The sequence below is a fragment of the Cimex lectularius genome, unplaced genomic scaffold (genome assembly GCF_000648675.2).
Source record: "Cimex lectularius strain Harlan isolate CLEC.00 unplaced genomic scaffold, Clec_2.1 scaffold137, whole genome shotgun sequence".
Taxonomy (NCBI): domain Eukaryota; kingdom Metazoa; phylum Arthropoda; class Insecta; order Hemiptera; family Cimicidae; genus Cimex; species Cimex lectularius.
In genome coordinates this window covers 249,514-264,182 of record NW_019392687.1, presented here as the reverse complement: position 1 = coordinate 264,182, position 14,669 = coordinate 249,514, and the positions used below count along the sequence as shown (strand labels likewise).

At 31.9% G+C, this 14,669-nt stretch overlaps 1 protein-coding gene across 1 annotated transcript; it reads right to left on the bottom strand.

Annotated features, from left to right (window-relative positions):
• Nucleotides 1-2,504: 2,504 nt before the first annotated feature.
• LOC106664906 (dnaJ homolog subfamily C member 3) lies at nucleotides 2,505-14,542 on the bottom strand. The gene is made up of 11 exons (XM_014390980.2): nucleotides 14,201-14,542; nucleotides 7,405-7,515; nucleotides 7,206-7,330; nucleotides 7,072-7,146; nucleotides 6,856-6,996; nucleotides 6,412-6,593; nucleotides 6,198-6,348; nucleotides 5,952-6,144; nucleotides 5,729-5,897; nucleotides 2,753-2,865; nucleotides 2,505-2,686 (listed from the first exon to the last, which is right to left on the bottom strand). The coding sequence occupies exons 1-11, from the start codon at nucleotides 14,277-14,279 to the stop codon at nucleotides 2,550-2,552; spliced, it is 1,476 nt and encodes a 491-aa protein (XP_014246466.1). The 5' UTR covers nucleotides 14,280-14,542; the 3' UTR covers nucleotides 2,505-2,549.
• Nucleotides 14,543-14,669: the final 127 nt, after the last annotated feature.

Sequence of the window (14,669 nt, the reverse complement as noted above, 5' to 3'; positions counted from 1 at the left end):
AGCAATTTTTTGTCATAAAATATACTTCGTTGTATCAGTAAAAGCCTGAATATCTTCGAAGTAAATTTTGATTTGTCAGTGAAGAAAAAATTGAATATTTACGTTCTTTTTAAACTAGCGAATGACATGGAATAGTTGTTAGTTAAAACTCAGCAAACGAACAGAAGTAGAGTAATCCTTGTGAAATTTTAACACGAGAGATAGCGGTTTTTTGCTAATTAACTATTATTTCTGTGTGAACAAGATAATAGAATTGCCTTTCCACGTTTACTCTGAGTACTTCTAAAAAAATCTTGCCTGAGATAATAGCTGAAAATCAAATAAATAAGCCATTTATTACACGCAATCCTTGAAAAATTATAATTAGTGTTTTACTTCATATTTCAGTTATTGTTGAAAAATCCCAAGTTATTCATGGCTGAAATATTTTATTTATTTTGTCTATTACATGGACGTTCGGACTTAAGGCCCAGCATCAGCACCTGAACTACACCATAGATACAAATATATTTCCATCCCATTTTGAGGGGGTTTGTCGTCAAAATGGTTTAAAAACCTCCACCACTATCTGCGTGAGCCCCAACTATTAAATGGTGATTATTGCTTTATATCAATTTGTCAAGCAGGGGAGGCCGGAAAACAGTACCCCCTCAAAATGGGATGGAAATATATATGTACCTATGGCAGTCCAGGTGCTGATGATGCGCCGTAAGCCTGAAACATCCATGTAATAGACAAAATAAATAAAATATTTCAACCACGGATAACTTGGGATTTTTCAACATTTTGGATAATAATTGTTACAAAGCGTGGATTTTAAGAAAAAGATGATTTCATATTTCAGTACAAAAATGTAAAATTTTCTTATCAAGCTTTAATGTTATACAGAAAATATTTATTTTAAAAAAATGTAAAACAGAACAGAAAAAAGAAACTACTTAACACAAACTTTATTTACAGATCATTTACATAATAAAGTTATTACAAAATTTACAAGAATGTATTTCATGGCATCTTGGAAACATTCGAGTACGGTAGAATAAACAAAATCAAAATAAATAATCTCAACGAAACATTGTTACCGTTCAAAATGGCAGCTCATTTTGGGAAAAATTCAAAATGACGCCATCAAATCTAATTACAGTATTGTATACAAAAGATACAACAAAACCTTTTTTTTTTTTTTTTTGTAAGACATTGTACAATGTTTGATAGATACAATAATTGTTTTACCTACTCTCAACCTATTTATATAAATTTTTTGATCACATTTTATCGTAGGTTGAGCATTCATCATTACAAACCAAGACAGTCCCAATAATGGATAATGTTCAGTTTTTCTGTTCAAATAAGCTTTTATTCCGATCTCCTGTTTGTTTTACTATTTCAGATCTATTCTTTTTTCAAGTCTGAAATTTTTAATAAAGATGATGAGAAGGCATTGTTCGTTCATTAATATTAATCCAAATGAGGCATAGTTTTCATTAAAATAAAAATAAAAAGCTATTAAGGACTAAAATTATTCTTATATAGTCGCCTTAGCATGATAATAAATTATAAGAATTAACATCTTTCCCAAAATCAGGCAAAATTAATTATTTTTTATAACAATCACTTTAATTACTAGAGTGCTCGCTATTAACAAAAGTTGACCTTTATATAAGGAAGCATTTCGGCATATATAAATATTTTAAAGTTTTGATTAGAACTATGCAAAAATCCGTACTCCATTAAAAAATGGTTTATGTTTTATTTTTCTTTAATTGAAGCAGATCACCAGTTAATTCATACCGACATCCATTCATCGATTGAAACATCAAAATTTCCAATGTTATTATCACAAGGAAATTTGTTTTAATTTGATAAAATGAAAAAATTTTCATTTCAACCCTGTTTAACTGTGGCTGCAAGTAAATTTATAATTTTTCAATTAATTATGCAAGGCATAAATAAATTTTCAAAAGCCCAATTTCTTGTATTTTTTCTTTCAATTTGATCTCATTAAGAGAGAAAAAAAGAAAAAAGCATGCCTAATTTTGTCAATTTATGTAAGAACCCCAAGAAGAAAAACAACCGGATAAAAAATAAATCCTGAAAAAAAGTTTCAAAAAGAGAATTTTGACGACACAATTTCTGAATAACAAAATAATTATAAAATATCAAACAAATAGAATTACCTTAGATCAAAAAATAAGACTTTTTTTCAGTAATGAATAAATTTATCACAAAAAATCCATAGACGAATGTTTAAAAAAAAATTTTTACATAACAAATATATATACAAAATAATAAATTATTATTTCATGAGAACAAAATAATAAACTGTATTTAACAATTGTAAAATACAATGTTCACAATACAAATAACCCTTCAATAATGTATAGAACTAAACTTGAAGAAAAGAAACAAACCAAACATTTTATCACTGTTGTTTTGCACGTTTCTGTCACGTTCTGGCGTAATAGGCACACTTTTGCAGGTTTGTTTGAGAGAACACGGGGGGGACAAACGAAAAAATAAGGCAGTATCAATTTCACAAATTCGTTTCATTAATTGAAGTGGAACCTGAAGGTGAACGGCGTCCCGCCGTGAAACTGATGGAACTGTTGGAACGGATTGAAGCCATCGTGATTCCCGGACTCGGGGTCCAATGGATCCTCGCCGTTGTCGAATTTCGACCGTTTTTCTATTTTTAAAAAAAAATTGAATTTATAAAAATAAGCCCTGTATTAACTAACTAAGTTGATCTTACCTTCATTCGTGAGGACTTCTTTGGCAGCAGCAATGTCGATGAATTTTTTCTCTGCCTTCTTTTTCTCAGGACCCTCTGGGAAATTATCAGGATGCCATTGTTGCGCCGCTTTCCTTTAAGATAGAATATTTAAAAAAATTATTACCATCTGTGAAGAAGGATTCAGATACTGAACGGCAAGAGCTGGGATTCACTTCGAAATACGTAAATATAGCATACAATTACAGATGTTTCTTAACAAATGAATTTAATTATTAATGATTATTTGGAGATAGTGAGATGCAGTCTTGTGTGATATAGATTTTTTTTTTTAAATTTCTTTATCATGCCAATATTTCGTGTTCTTTATTTAGATCATCTTCAGGGCCTGAGATTTACAAACATTGTTTAGATTAATTAATCTTTTATGTAAGGTTTTGGTCGAATTGAAAAAGTAAGTGCCATGAGCGGGATTCGAACCCATGACCTTCAGCTAAATACACTGCTGCTCTACCACTTGAGCTATCGTTCGATCCCGCTCGTGGCACTATTTCATTTCAACCAAAACCTTACATAAAAGATTAATTAATTGAAAGAAGTAATTTGGTCAATAGACCATTACATATAATCGATTTTTTTTTTTTTTTAGATTATACAAATACATGTAAGATATAAAATTGAATTTATACAATGATTTTCACATTTTACATGTATTTGTATAATCTAAACAATGTTTGTAAATCCCAGGCCCTGAAGATGATAAAAAAAATCTTTTTCTAAATCTACATCACACAAGACCGCATCTTACAATCCCAAAATAATCATTAATAATAGTCACTAAATACTACACACTTAATTATTCCGAAATCGTGAGATGCAGTCTGGTGTGATGTAGGTTTCAAAAAAACATTTTCTTTATCATGCCAACGTTTCGATCTTTATTGAGATCATCTTCAGGGCCTGGGATTTACAAACATTGTTAAATGTAAACAATCTTTGTAAATCCCAGGGCCTGAAGATGATCTCAATAAAGATCGAAACTTCACTAATTTCGAGGTCCACTTGACCAATTATTATATTACAATTAATTCAGGTTTTTTAGTTGAGATAAAAAAGTCAATGGCACGAGCGGGATTCGAACCCACGATCTTCGGCTAGATACGCCGCTGCTCTACCACTTGAGCTATCGTGACCTCGATCCACTCGGACACTAACTTCCCATCTCAACCCCACCTTTTGGATATTCCCTCCTTTTTGCCATTTTTCAAATGTCGTGTAATCGGATTGGATTCTCCTCGGCGACAAATGAAATGGCCACGGAGAGCTTTAGTGAAGTATACTTCATTTAAATTCATTGAATTCACTAATTTCATGGTCCACTTGACCAACTAATACATTACAATTAATTAAGGTTTTTCAGTTGAGATAAGAAAGTCAATGGCACGGGCAGGATTCAAACCTACGATCTTCGGCTAGATACGCCGCTGCTCTACCACTTGAACAATCGTGTCCTCGATCCACTCGGACACTTAACTTCCCACCTCAACTGAATCTCAACTCGATTGAAAAATGCCATTGACTTTTTTATCTCAACTAAAACCCTTAATTAATTGTAAAGATCGAAACGTTGGCACGATAAAGAAAATGTTTTTCTAAAACCTACATCACACCGCATCTCACGATTTCAAAATAATTATCGACTAATGGTCACTAATCACCACACATTATTACACACTATTGTTTTGTTATAAATGTTGTTGCTAAGGCTATTGTTCCATATGAAAATATTTGTGCATACATTTATTATATTATAGAATCTCTACAATTTATTTATTCTGAAATTCGCAAATTTATCTATATATTATTTATATGTATATATTACATTTATTTATTTGTGTAATGCAGTAAATAACAATATGTCAAAAATAAGAAAAAAGCCAACTCCTACAGACCACCCATGCAAAAATGTTAAAAATATCATTTACAATCATGAATGCTGTATGGTGATGTAAAGTAGGGAGCTATGTCCTAGTATTCCTAGTATATTACACATGTGATAATAATTAATTTTAAATTATAAGGATATTTATTACGTAACAATTTCTCTTCTAGTGAATACTGTAATAAAACCAAGTGTCAATCTGATGTGTATGTAGTTCAACTAATCACTTTAATTTTTTTTAAATTATTTTGTAAACATTAAAAACATGGATAATAAGTGTAAATATTAGAGAAAAAATAAATTGTTCTTTTCTAATCCCCGCCCCCAACATGGTAATATTTGCTTCATTTATACATTGGGCAATTAAAAGTCATCAAAATAGATTTTTGAAATGGCTTAGAATACAAAAATTTTAAATAAGTCATGACAACAGTTGAATCAGGTCAAGGGGAATTAGGCAAAGCGGGTTTGCATACTCAGACTTTTGCCGGTCACAGTTGACTTAAGCGTGGAGTCACAATCTAAAGCCCTACAAAAATGAGCTTGTAAGTGATAAAACACTATTTGCTATTAATTAGAACCTAAATGCAATCAACCAATCACGTTTCATGAAAAAAAATCATAGCTAGGTGATGGTCTTGGATTTCAGTCCTACATTGAATGTATTAATACGCCAACGCCTCTATTTGGCTAGTCGCAATACGTTTGCCTGGCGCTACTCTGAAGCAATGCTGAATCAGGATCGGAGGAGAGCACAACTGTCATTGACAAAGGAAGATATATTATGAGGAATAAATGAGGTGCATGAATGGTACAAATGCACTTCCCTGTGACACTTCCACTCCCGAAAGGCAAAATTCATATTATTTTAGATAATCCTTGACCAATTCAGGGGAATCATACCATTAAGTCAAAGCAAAGGACTGGGTAGAAAGTATTATAACATGCTAATTTGTATAGGAGACCTGAGAGTCGTGATCAAATACTTGTGACACATCAGTACCATTCTGGTTCTTTAGATCATAGAATATCTCATTTAAAAAAAAAAAAAATACCTATAAGCCTTGGTGATTTCCTTTTTAGTTGCCGTCCTCTTCACACCAAGAATCTTGTAATAATCGCGTTTTTCCGACTGCTTCTGCAGCTTCTGAGCTTTCTGGATGCCCTCTTTGGCCCTCGGGTAGCCTTCGTGGCGATCGAGCACCTCGTGATAGTCTCGCATGGCTGAAAACGAACCATCTCAATCACCAAAAATAGAAAAATTGATGACACACTTACCTTCGTCGAACATGTCCATTGCGATGTAAGCTTCGGCTCTGTCACACAAAACCTCCGGATCTCTTGAAATATCCAGTGCGCTTGAACAGGCGCTGATGCTCTCAGAGGGCTGGTTGTTTTTCAGATAGCAGCCGGCAAGCTTTGAGTACGCAGTGAAACGAATCATAGGCACTTTTTCTTCAGTTTTTAATACCTATTGTTTTTTAATTAGTTAAATGATTACTTTATAAGTTATAAATAACATACTTTGTTAGCATTAGTAATGCAGGTCTCAAAATCCTCACGTTCAAACGCATTCTGTGCATCTGTGAAGAACTTGTCTATCTTTTTGACTTTCTTATAATGAGGGAAACAGTCTTTGTGTTCAGGATCTAGTTTAAGGCAGTCTCTTGATTCCCTGGAAAGAAAAATTGACAATTTACAGACCGTCCAGCCGGTTAAAAGGACTTTTTAAACCTACTTCAAGCTTTCGGCAGCTTGACCGAGTTGGTAGTGTAAGATTGCAAGTTTGAAAAAACCCTCTGTGTTATCGGGGATGAGTTTCGTAGTCGATCTGAGATCCAAAATAGCTGCCAAGGGGTCGTTCAGGGCTACGTAACATTGAGATCTTAATTCCCTGAGATATGACGACCAAGGGCACACCTAAAAAATTCATTAATAATAATTAATAATATTTTGAAGCATATAGACTATATATTTTAATTAGAAACCCATAAAATAATTATATTTGAATTGAATTATTGAATATATTATTGAAAAAAATGAATCAGACAGAACAGCCAAATTTGTAATCAAAAATAAAACTACAACTTCTTACAAAACATTAAATTAATTTGACATATTGATAAATCTTTTGTCAAATGAAATAAGATTGATTTATATTTATTTTAGATAAGTAACAAACCTCAATAATTTTTGATAAAAGGTCAACGGCTGTGCCGTAATCCTCAGAATTCATGTAAGCTTGGGCATGAGCAATGTCTGTCTGGATGTTTTGTGTCCTTACATAATTGTTGTAAGCATCTCCATTGTTCTCTTGCTGATACTGTAAATGGATGGTTAAATATTATTTGAGTATAGAATCACACGTTATTTATAAATTTAAGCAATTATTACTGACTATGTACAAAAAGTCTTCTTTTGCCTCGTCGAGACTGCCTTCTTTGAAATACACCATCGCCCTTTGATGACGGGCCTGCGAACACGTCAATCGTTATGAACAGGTTAAAAAGAGTAAAAATAAATACAACTTACCCCGGTGAAATCTGGTTTAAGTTCGAGCACCCGGTTGAAATCCGAGATTGCGAACTTTGCTTTTCCAAGGGCCAGGTATACTGTGCCCCTCTTGAAGTAGGTTAGATAATTTCTAGGGTCGCCCTCTGAAACGAATCCATGTTAATTTGAAATGTAATAATTTAATAAATTTTTGTGTGTGGTGGAAAGCACAACATACCAACGGCGGCATGAAAATGAGAGAGAGCGTCTTGAAGCTGTCCTCGGGCAAGCAAGTCTCCACCCAGGGCTAAATGCTGCCTCACCTCCTCCTGACTTGTACCTTTTGTCCCTTTAACAATAACACAAAATCGATCTTTTATCATTTTTATCACACAAATTTAAACAATTTAAATGCTTAATGTTTTAAATATGCTTAATGTTTTGTTTTTTAACTTCTATTGTAGTTAAATAACCATCATCAGGATTTTCATGATCCTATAATCATACAGGATTTCTTAAGCCAGTGATGCTGTCAAGTTTTGAGCAAAATTTTTTTTTTAAATTGTTTTCAGCAATTTGACAAAAACTCTCTCTAGACCACCTAGCCTGAGTATTGAAATGTTATGCCACCTAATTTTGGTAATACAGAGAAACTCATTTATTCACACACCGATTATCCATACCCGTTTGTTAAAATATTTTTTATAAATTTTTCATAATTCTCAATATACATAATTATTTTTTTAAATTCATAATTCAACTTCAAGATCTTTAATTCGTTGTTTGAGATTTGTAAAGGCCACCAAATCGCCCTTCCACCAGTCACATGATCGAGGAGGCCAACAGTCACATATATACATATATATGTTGGCTTCCATGGAAAAGGTTTTTTTTTATTACATATATTTTTTACGTATAAATTTTTCTTGAAATGCGTGTCCGGACTTATTAATTATTCTTTTGTCTTAGTTGAAATGAAAAAATTAATTCTATGAGCAGGATTCGAACCCACAACCTTCGGCTCAATACGCCGCTGAGAAATCGTAACTATCTATTACTTCGATCCTGGTCCCTTCAAGTCCGGTAAAACAGATTTCTACTGTAAGTATAACGGAACAATTTAGGCAATGTTCAGAGAGATGTGCCATACAATAAATAAAAATTGATGTCGGGTTTAAATAACACAGTGATTGTTTTGTGCTTGAAAACATAAAATTATGATTTGGTTGTTTTAATATAAATCCACAAATGGCACAAATGTAAACTCCGATGAATATGGACCGCAAGAATTATTTCAAAGCAGTTAATGCTGACAATTTCAAAAATTGTTGCTAAGACAACAATTATTAAGAAACATGTACCTTGATTTGAAAAAAATTCAAATTATTCAATAACAAGGTGTCAAATAAAAGCTCAGTACTAGTTGAAACTTAGCTCTAATTGTTGGGTTGTCCAGAAAACAATGCAGGTGGTTATAAAATAAAACCAATTAAGTAAATGATTTTAGACATTTTGATTAATTAATATACCCTTCAACCTCTAAATACGCTTCTCACAACGTGTTGATTGCAACTTCTCTCTACCCTCTGAATAGAATTTTGAGTCTTTATTATTAACAAATTCTGTAAATGCATTTTCTAACGACTGTTGATCAATAAAGTTTTTATGTTTAAAATGTAGTCCAGGTAGTTGGTAGGCAAGACATCTGGAAAATAAAAAGGGTGAACAGTTTTTGTGTTGTCACATGTGAGAAATGGGGGCCTAGCATTGTCGCGTTACAGAATCAGCCTTTTTCGATTGACCAAAGATGGCTTCAATAATGCCAATTTATGGTGCAATGCTTAAATTTAAGAGCAATACATTTGCATTGATTATTTCACCAGTATTCAAGAAGCTGCAGTAAAGCAGCCGAAGACCACCAAAAAATCACCATCACCTTTTGTGATGAGTTGGGGGCTTTGGAAAATGTGGTGCTGCTTCTCCTTTGTCGAACCCCACTATTCAGAAAGTCTGCTGTTATCTTAGAGAATCCACATGTAACAATTCTATCCAGAAAAGGTTTGATTCTATTTCAGCAAAGAAGTGTTTCGCAAACTTTATATCGATGATTTTTTTGGCGGTCATTTAATACATGAGGAACCCAACTTTTGAGCTTTTTCACCTTTCCAATTGACTTGAGGTTCAGGTTAGGTCAATATACAAACTGAAAGATTCTCTGCAAGTTCTCGAACAGCTGTTTTGGGATTATCTTGAACCAAAGCTCTCTTAACATCATCATTTAGGGAAGAAGTCCTTCCACGGTCTTTTTTGTCACCCTCTCGAAATTTTTTCAACCATCTCTGAAAGGTGCTCTTGCTCACACTGCCATCGCCCCAGACTTCATTAATGTTTCTGGCTGTTTGGGCACCTTATGAACCAAGTTAAAACGCGTAAAACGAAATTACGTGAAAATCACGTGTTGTCCTGTTAGTAAAGACTGAATTATTCCCAAGTAATGCAACGCTACTGAGGTAAACAAACATTTTGTTTATAAGAGGATTAAAAAGTGATGACATTTGTAAAAAAAGAATCATCCATGAAATTTAAACAGTTTATTATATAGAGGGGTAATTGAAAGGAAACATGAAAACCTGCATTATTTTTAGACAAATTAATTAATTCAACTAGCTTTTTTTAATAAAGTAATTAACAAATGCTAAACGCTGAAAAGACCCAACTTGAAATTAGACAGTAAAACCTTTAAATTTAAAATTTCAGTAATAAGGTTTTTCTTTTTGCTTTTTTAGACCAATACAAATAAATGATTAATGGTATTGGAATTTCATAGACATAGCAAAACAAAGATTTTTACTCTGCAATAAAATTCACTTATTCAATGTACAATGAATTGATTTGTTGTATAAGATGAGTAACCTTAGATGATAAAATGACATGTGAAAGAAACAGAAAAACCCTTAAATGTAATATGAAGACTGCTTGGGTTATTTATTTATTTATTTTAATTTAAACAAAAAAATAGTTGAAATTTGAATTTGCTGATTCCAATCTTTTTGAAGCATATAAACTGATTTCAAATATTTTTTGTAATATGAGATATTTTACATGATGAATAATATTATTTTATTTTAAACGAATGGTGCTATCATAAAGACAAACAAGTTTTTTTGGTCTTGTTCGACCAAGCTTGAGCAAATGTTCAATAATGGCCGAATTGCAAAATCCTAAACAAACAAACTGCAATATTGACATCAACAGAATAAAAATGGTGAAATCATCGTAAACTTGCAGATAAATAGGCAATTCCTTCAGCACGATGACAGATATATATGAATTTATTTTTATTGAGGTCATTGAAAAAATATGTAAATTAGGTCAAAGATCACATAAGCAATAAAAAAATTGATCTATTAAATTATTTAATTTTATAAAAAAATCGATCTATTAGCCAAAGAGGCGACCATTAAAGAAAAACCCATAAAACTCCAATAACTGGGGGCCAAATTATTTATTAAAAAAAGAAGGTATGACAAGATGGCAAAAGTGATACGATGCGGTCAAAGTGCAAGTATTATCATTCTTTATTCAGCAAAATCAGTTTCAGGAATGAAAAAGAGAGAAGTCTACTTGAAGGCTAGCCATGGTGTTTTAGATCGTATTAGTACTAAATCGAAGAAAGATCATTGCCAAATTGTGCAACTCCCTATGTTGTTGAGAATTTTGAGCATATCTTGTTAGAATATGAAAAGTATGAGGAGGGGTAAAAGGGAGTGTTTTTTGAAAGCAGAAGGGATATATAAAATTATTGATATATAAAAAATTTCATTATAAGCTTGCTACTTTCAGAAGTTATACTGTAATAAAACCTTATAAGCGCAGTGTATTTTCTCGTTCAATATTTATTTAATTACATGCTTTACTTACTCTAAGGTATAAAAACCAGGCAATCATATTTTGTTGTTTATTTCATACTACATGTATTTTTATTGTTATATAAATGATGACTTACTTACTTTAATATAAACGTAATTAAACATGATCAGAAATTCGTGAGTTTTAATAAAAATTATTGGTTTAATTTTAATCTATCACTAAATGAATTTTCAGTGTTATGGTGACTGTTCTTTCAAATCATCAAAATTACATATTGACCATGATTCATCATCAATCCCCTCATTGTGTAAATTTTACAATTTCAGATTCATAGTAGTTTTGGTAGTGCAAACCTTCTAATGACATACTAAACTGTAATTTTTTTTCTTTGTAATGCAAAATCTATTGAGTTTTTGTTCAGGATACAATGGTCTTTGAGTGACCAACTAGAACTTACATTCAAATATGGCCAAATTGTATCAACATACACAGACAAACCGCAATATTTACATCCACAGAATAAGCTACAATGGTGATAGCATTGTAAACATGTAGTTAAACATACATTTCATTCAGTAGTTGAACTGAATTCATAAACTTTCCAATGTCATACAGCAGATTTCAATGCATCACCTTTTACAAACAAATTATTGCATTTAACAGTTGAGAAATGTTAGAAAGATTAATAATAATAGAATGGATAAAAACTTTAGACAATATTTTTTATAATGTGAAATTGAAATTGATATTCCATCGTTAATCTGATGTGTCTAACGAGGGCAACCAGGTTGATTTGTCATAGATTTGGACCAGACTTTTTTTGGTGATACTACACTCCGAAATATTCGGACACGTATCCATCTTGTGAATGGGTCCGTTTCGAAAAAAAAAAAAAAAAAAAAAACTGAAATTTTCTGTTCTACTTAAGAAAATCAACTATGTGAATATATCATTTACAGCATTTTTTTTTTTTTTTTTTTTTTAATGTAGATTGCAATAATAATCTAGTAAAAGCTATCAAAATTATAAATAACCAAAAAATTTCTAAAAACTAAATATTTTTCAAGTAAACGGTCAAAAAAATTTTGTGGAAGTAATATGAAATTTTGTTTTAGCACCTATAGAGATTGCTAAATATAAATTGTTGTTTGAATTTAAATTTAACAATTTTTTGACCCCTAAAATTTTTAAGATTTTTAACAAGTCGTTCTAGGAATGTCTGAACGAAACAGCTATAATTCAAAATTGTTCATTGTTATTCCAATTAATTATTCTTTTTATCTAAGATTTTTGGTTGAGATGAAAAAGTTGTATCACGACCGGGATTAACTACTGAACCACACTAATTTTTCATCTCAACCAAAAACATTAATGATGACTAAACAAATATGAATTAACTTAATTTTTATACTGACGTGTCTAAGTGAAAATTTTTAGTTGCTTTTGTTATTTACACACAAAACATGTCAAATTCAAACATTTTATTTGTTCAAATATTCCAGTGATATAATAAACTGTAGGATAATTGTTTGTTTTCTGTAAAGCAAAATCCATCGAAATGTGTGGTGTTTGGTGGCCAATGTTTGTCTAAAACCTATATCACACCGGATTTCAACTCACGATCTCCAAATAATCCATCGAAATGTTGCAAACCATAAAAATTGTTTTGTGCAGTCCAACTTGAACATATGTTCAAAAACAGCCAAATTATGTCATACACAAACTATAAAATTTACATACACAGAATAATTGACAATGATGACACCATTGTAAATTAGTAGATAAATATACAATTCCTTCAATAGTTGAACTTTGAATTGATACAACTTTCAAATGTCATATGGTAGATTTCAATGTATATTCTTTTACATACAAATTATATATTGTTGTGTTTAACTTTTGAGAAATATTAGAAAGATGTATAATAACAGAAAAAAAAAACCTTAACAATATTTTTTTGTAATGTATAATGAATTCACATTTGTATTCCATTGTTATTCTGACGTGTTTTAAGTTCACAAAATTGCCTTATTTGTCAATTTACACCAAAAAACTGGACAAATTCTGGCTCTAGGAAGTTTGGCTGGTTAAAAACTTCTGGTGAAACACTGAACTGTTTGAGACATTTTTTTGTAAAGCAAAATCCATCAAGATGTTGCACAGGATGCAATGGTGTGCAGTCCACCTTTAATATCGTTGACACCATGTTAAAGTGACGAATATGGATTGTCTCCACTTTTCACATTCGTCACTTTAACATGGTGTCAACGATATGTGCAAAAATGACAAAAAGGTGAAATCAAAACAAAAAACCTCAAATTACAATATTTAAATCCATTGATTAAACAACAATGGTGATACAGGTTGTTATAAAAGACAAATAATCTTAATTGTTATACTGATGTGTCTAAGTGCAACAATGTAGTCGTTTTGTTAAATTTTTTTTATATAATTGTTGTTAATTTTGTTATTTGTGGGATAATTTTTTTTTGTAATGCAAAATCCAAAATGTTGCATAGGATACAATGGTCTTGTGCAATCCAACTTGATCATATGTTCTAAAACGACCAAATCATGTCATCATACACAGCCTGCAATACAACAAAGGTGATACCATGGGTAAACTTGCAGATAAATATACAATTCCTTCAGTAGGTGAACTTGAAAACTTTCTGATATCATTTGGTACATTTCAGTACATCTTCTTTTACGTACAAATTATGTGATGTAATTTTGTTGAATTTAATTTTTAAGAAATGGTACAGTTGTATAATAGCAGAATGGAAAAAAAAGAAAATAAGTCGAAAATATAGAAAGTGCGTTTTATTTATATTGCTATATTGAAAAATAATGGCATTTCGTTTTCCAAATTGAATTACATTATATATTTTTAATGTTAAATAAGTTGAAAGTTGTAAAAAAATGGGTAACCTTAGTTGTTAGAATGACGTGTCTAAAACAGATTGAGAACCTCTCAGTTCAAAATCGTGACTGCTATGTTAAATTTTTGCTATTTACACCAACAAAACATTCCAAATTGAAATATTCAGCGAGCATGGTTTTTATATATTTTTCCAGGCAAGTCTTCGAGTGTTAAGAATGATCCTGTCATGATGTCGCGTCTGTTTATAAATAAAACAATAAAATTAAATAATCGTAAATACCTCCTAGGAATAAATCTACGGCGAACAGGACAATCCACGCCGAGTTGAGCTTGGAGGTAGAGGCCTGCCAGTATTCCATGTCAGCGAGCCCGGATCAACTGATTATTTTGGAATTTTCGCTGGAGGGTCTCGTTTTCCCGTGTTCGGCTCCTTTAAAACAACTGTGGAGCATTATCTCAGAAGAGTGTCGAAAACCGGAATGAAAATTCGTGGTCTACTCCGATTGGTCAGGGCCTGGAGGGGGTGGCGGGACCGGCGGCCCCCAGACGTCCTCGATCTCACGTCCGCTCCATTTGTCGACGTCATCTGGTTAATCTCACGTCCCCTCCTAATCGACACCAAAAACGTGATTTCAGGTCGATTTTCCCAACATCTCTGTTCTTTTATAAACAAACATTTATAAATTATCCTAAACGATTCAAAAACATTTTCCTGTTAACTGCAATAATTCTGCTCAATTTCGAAGTTT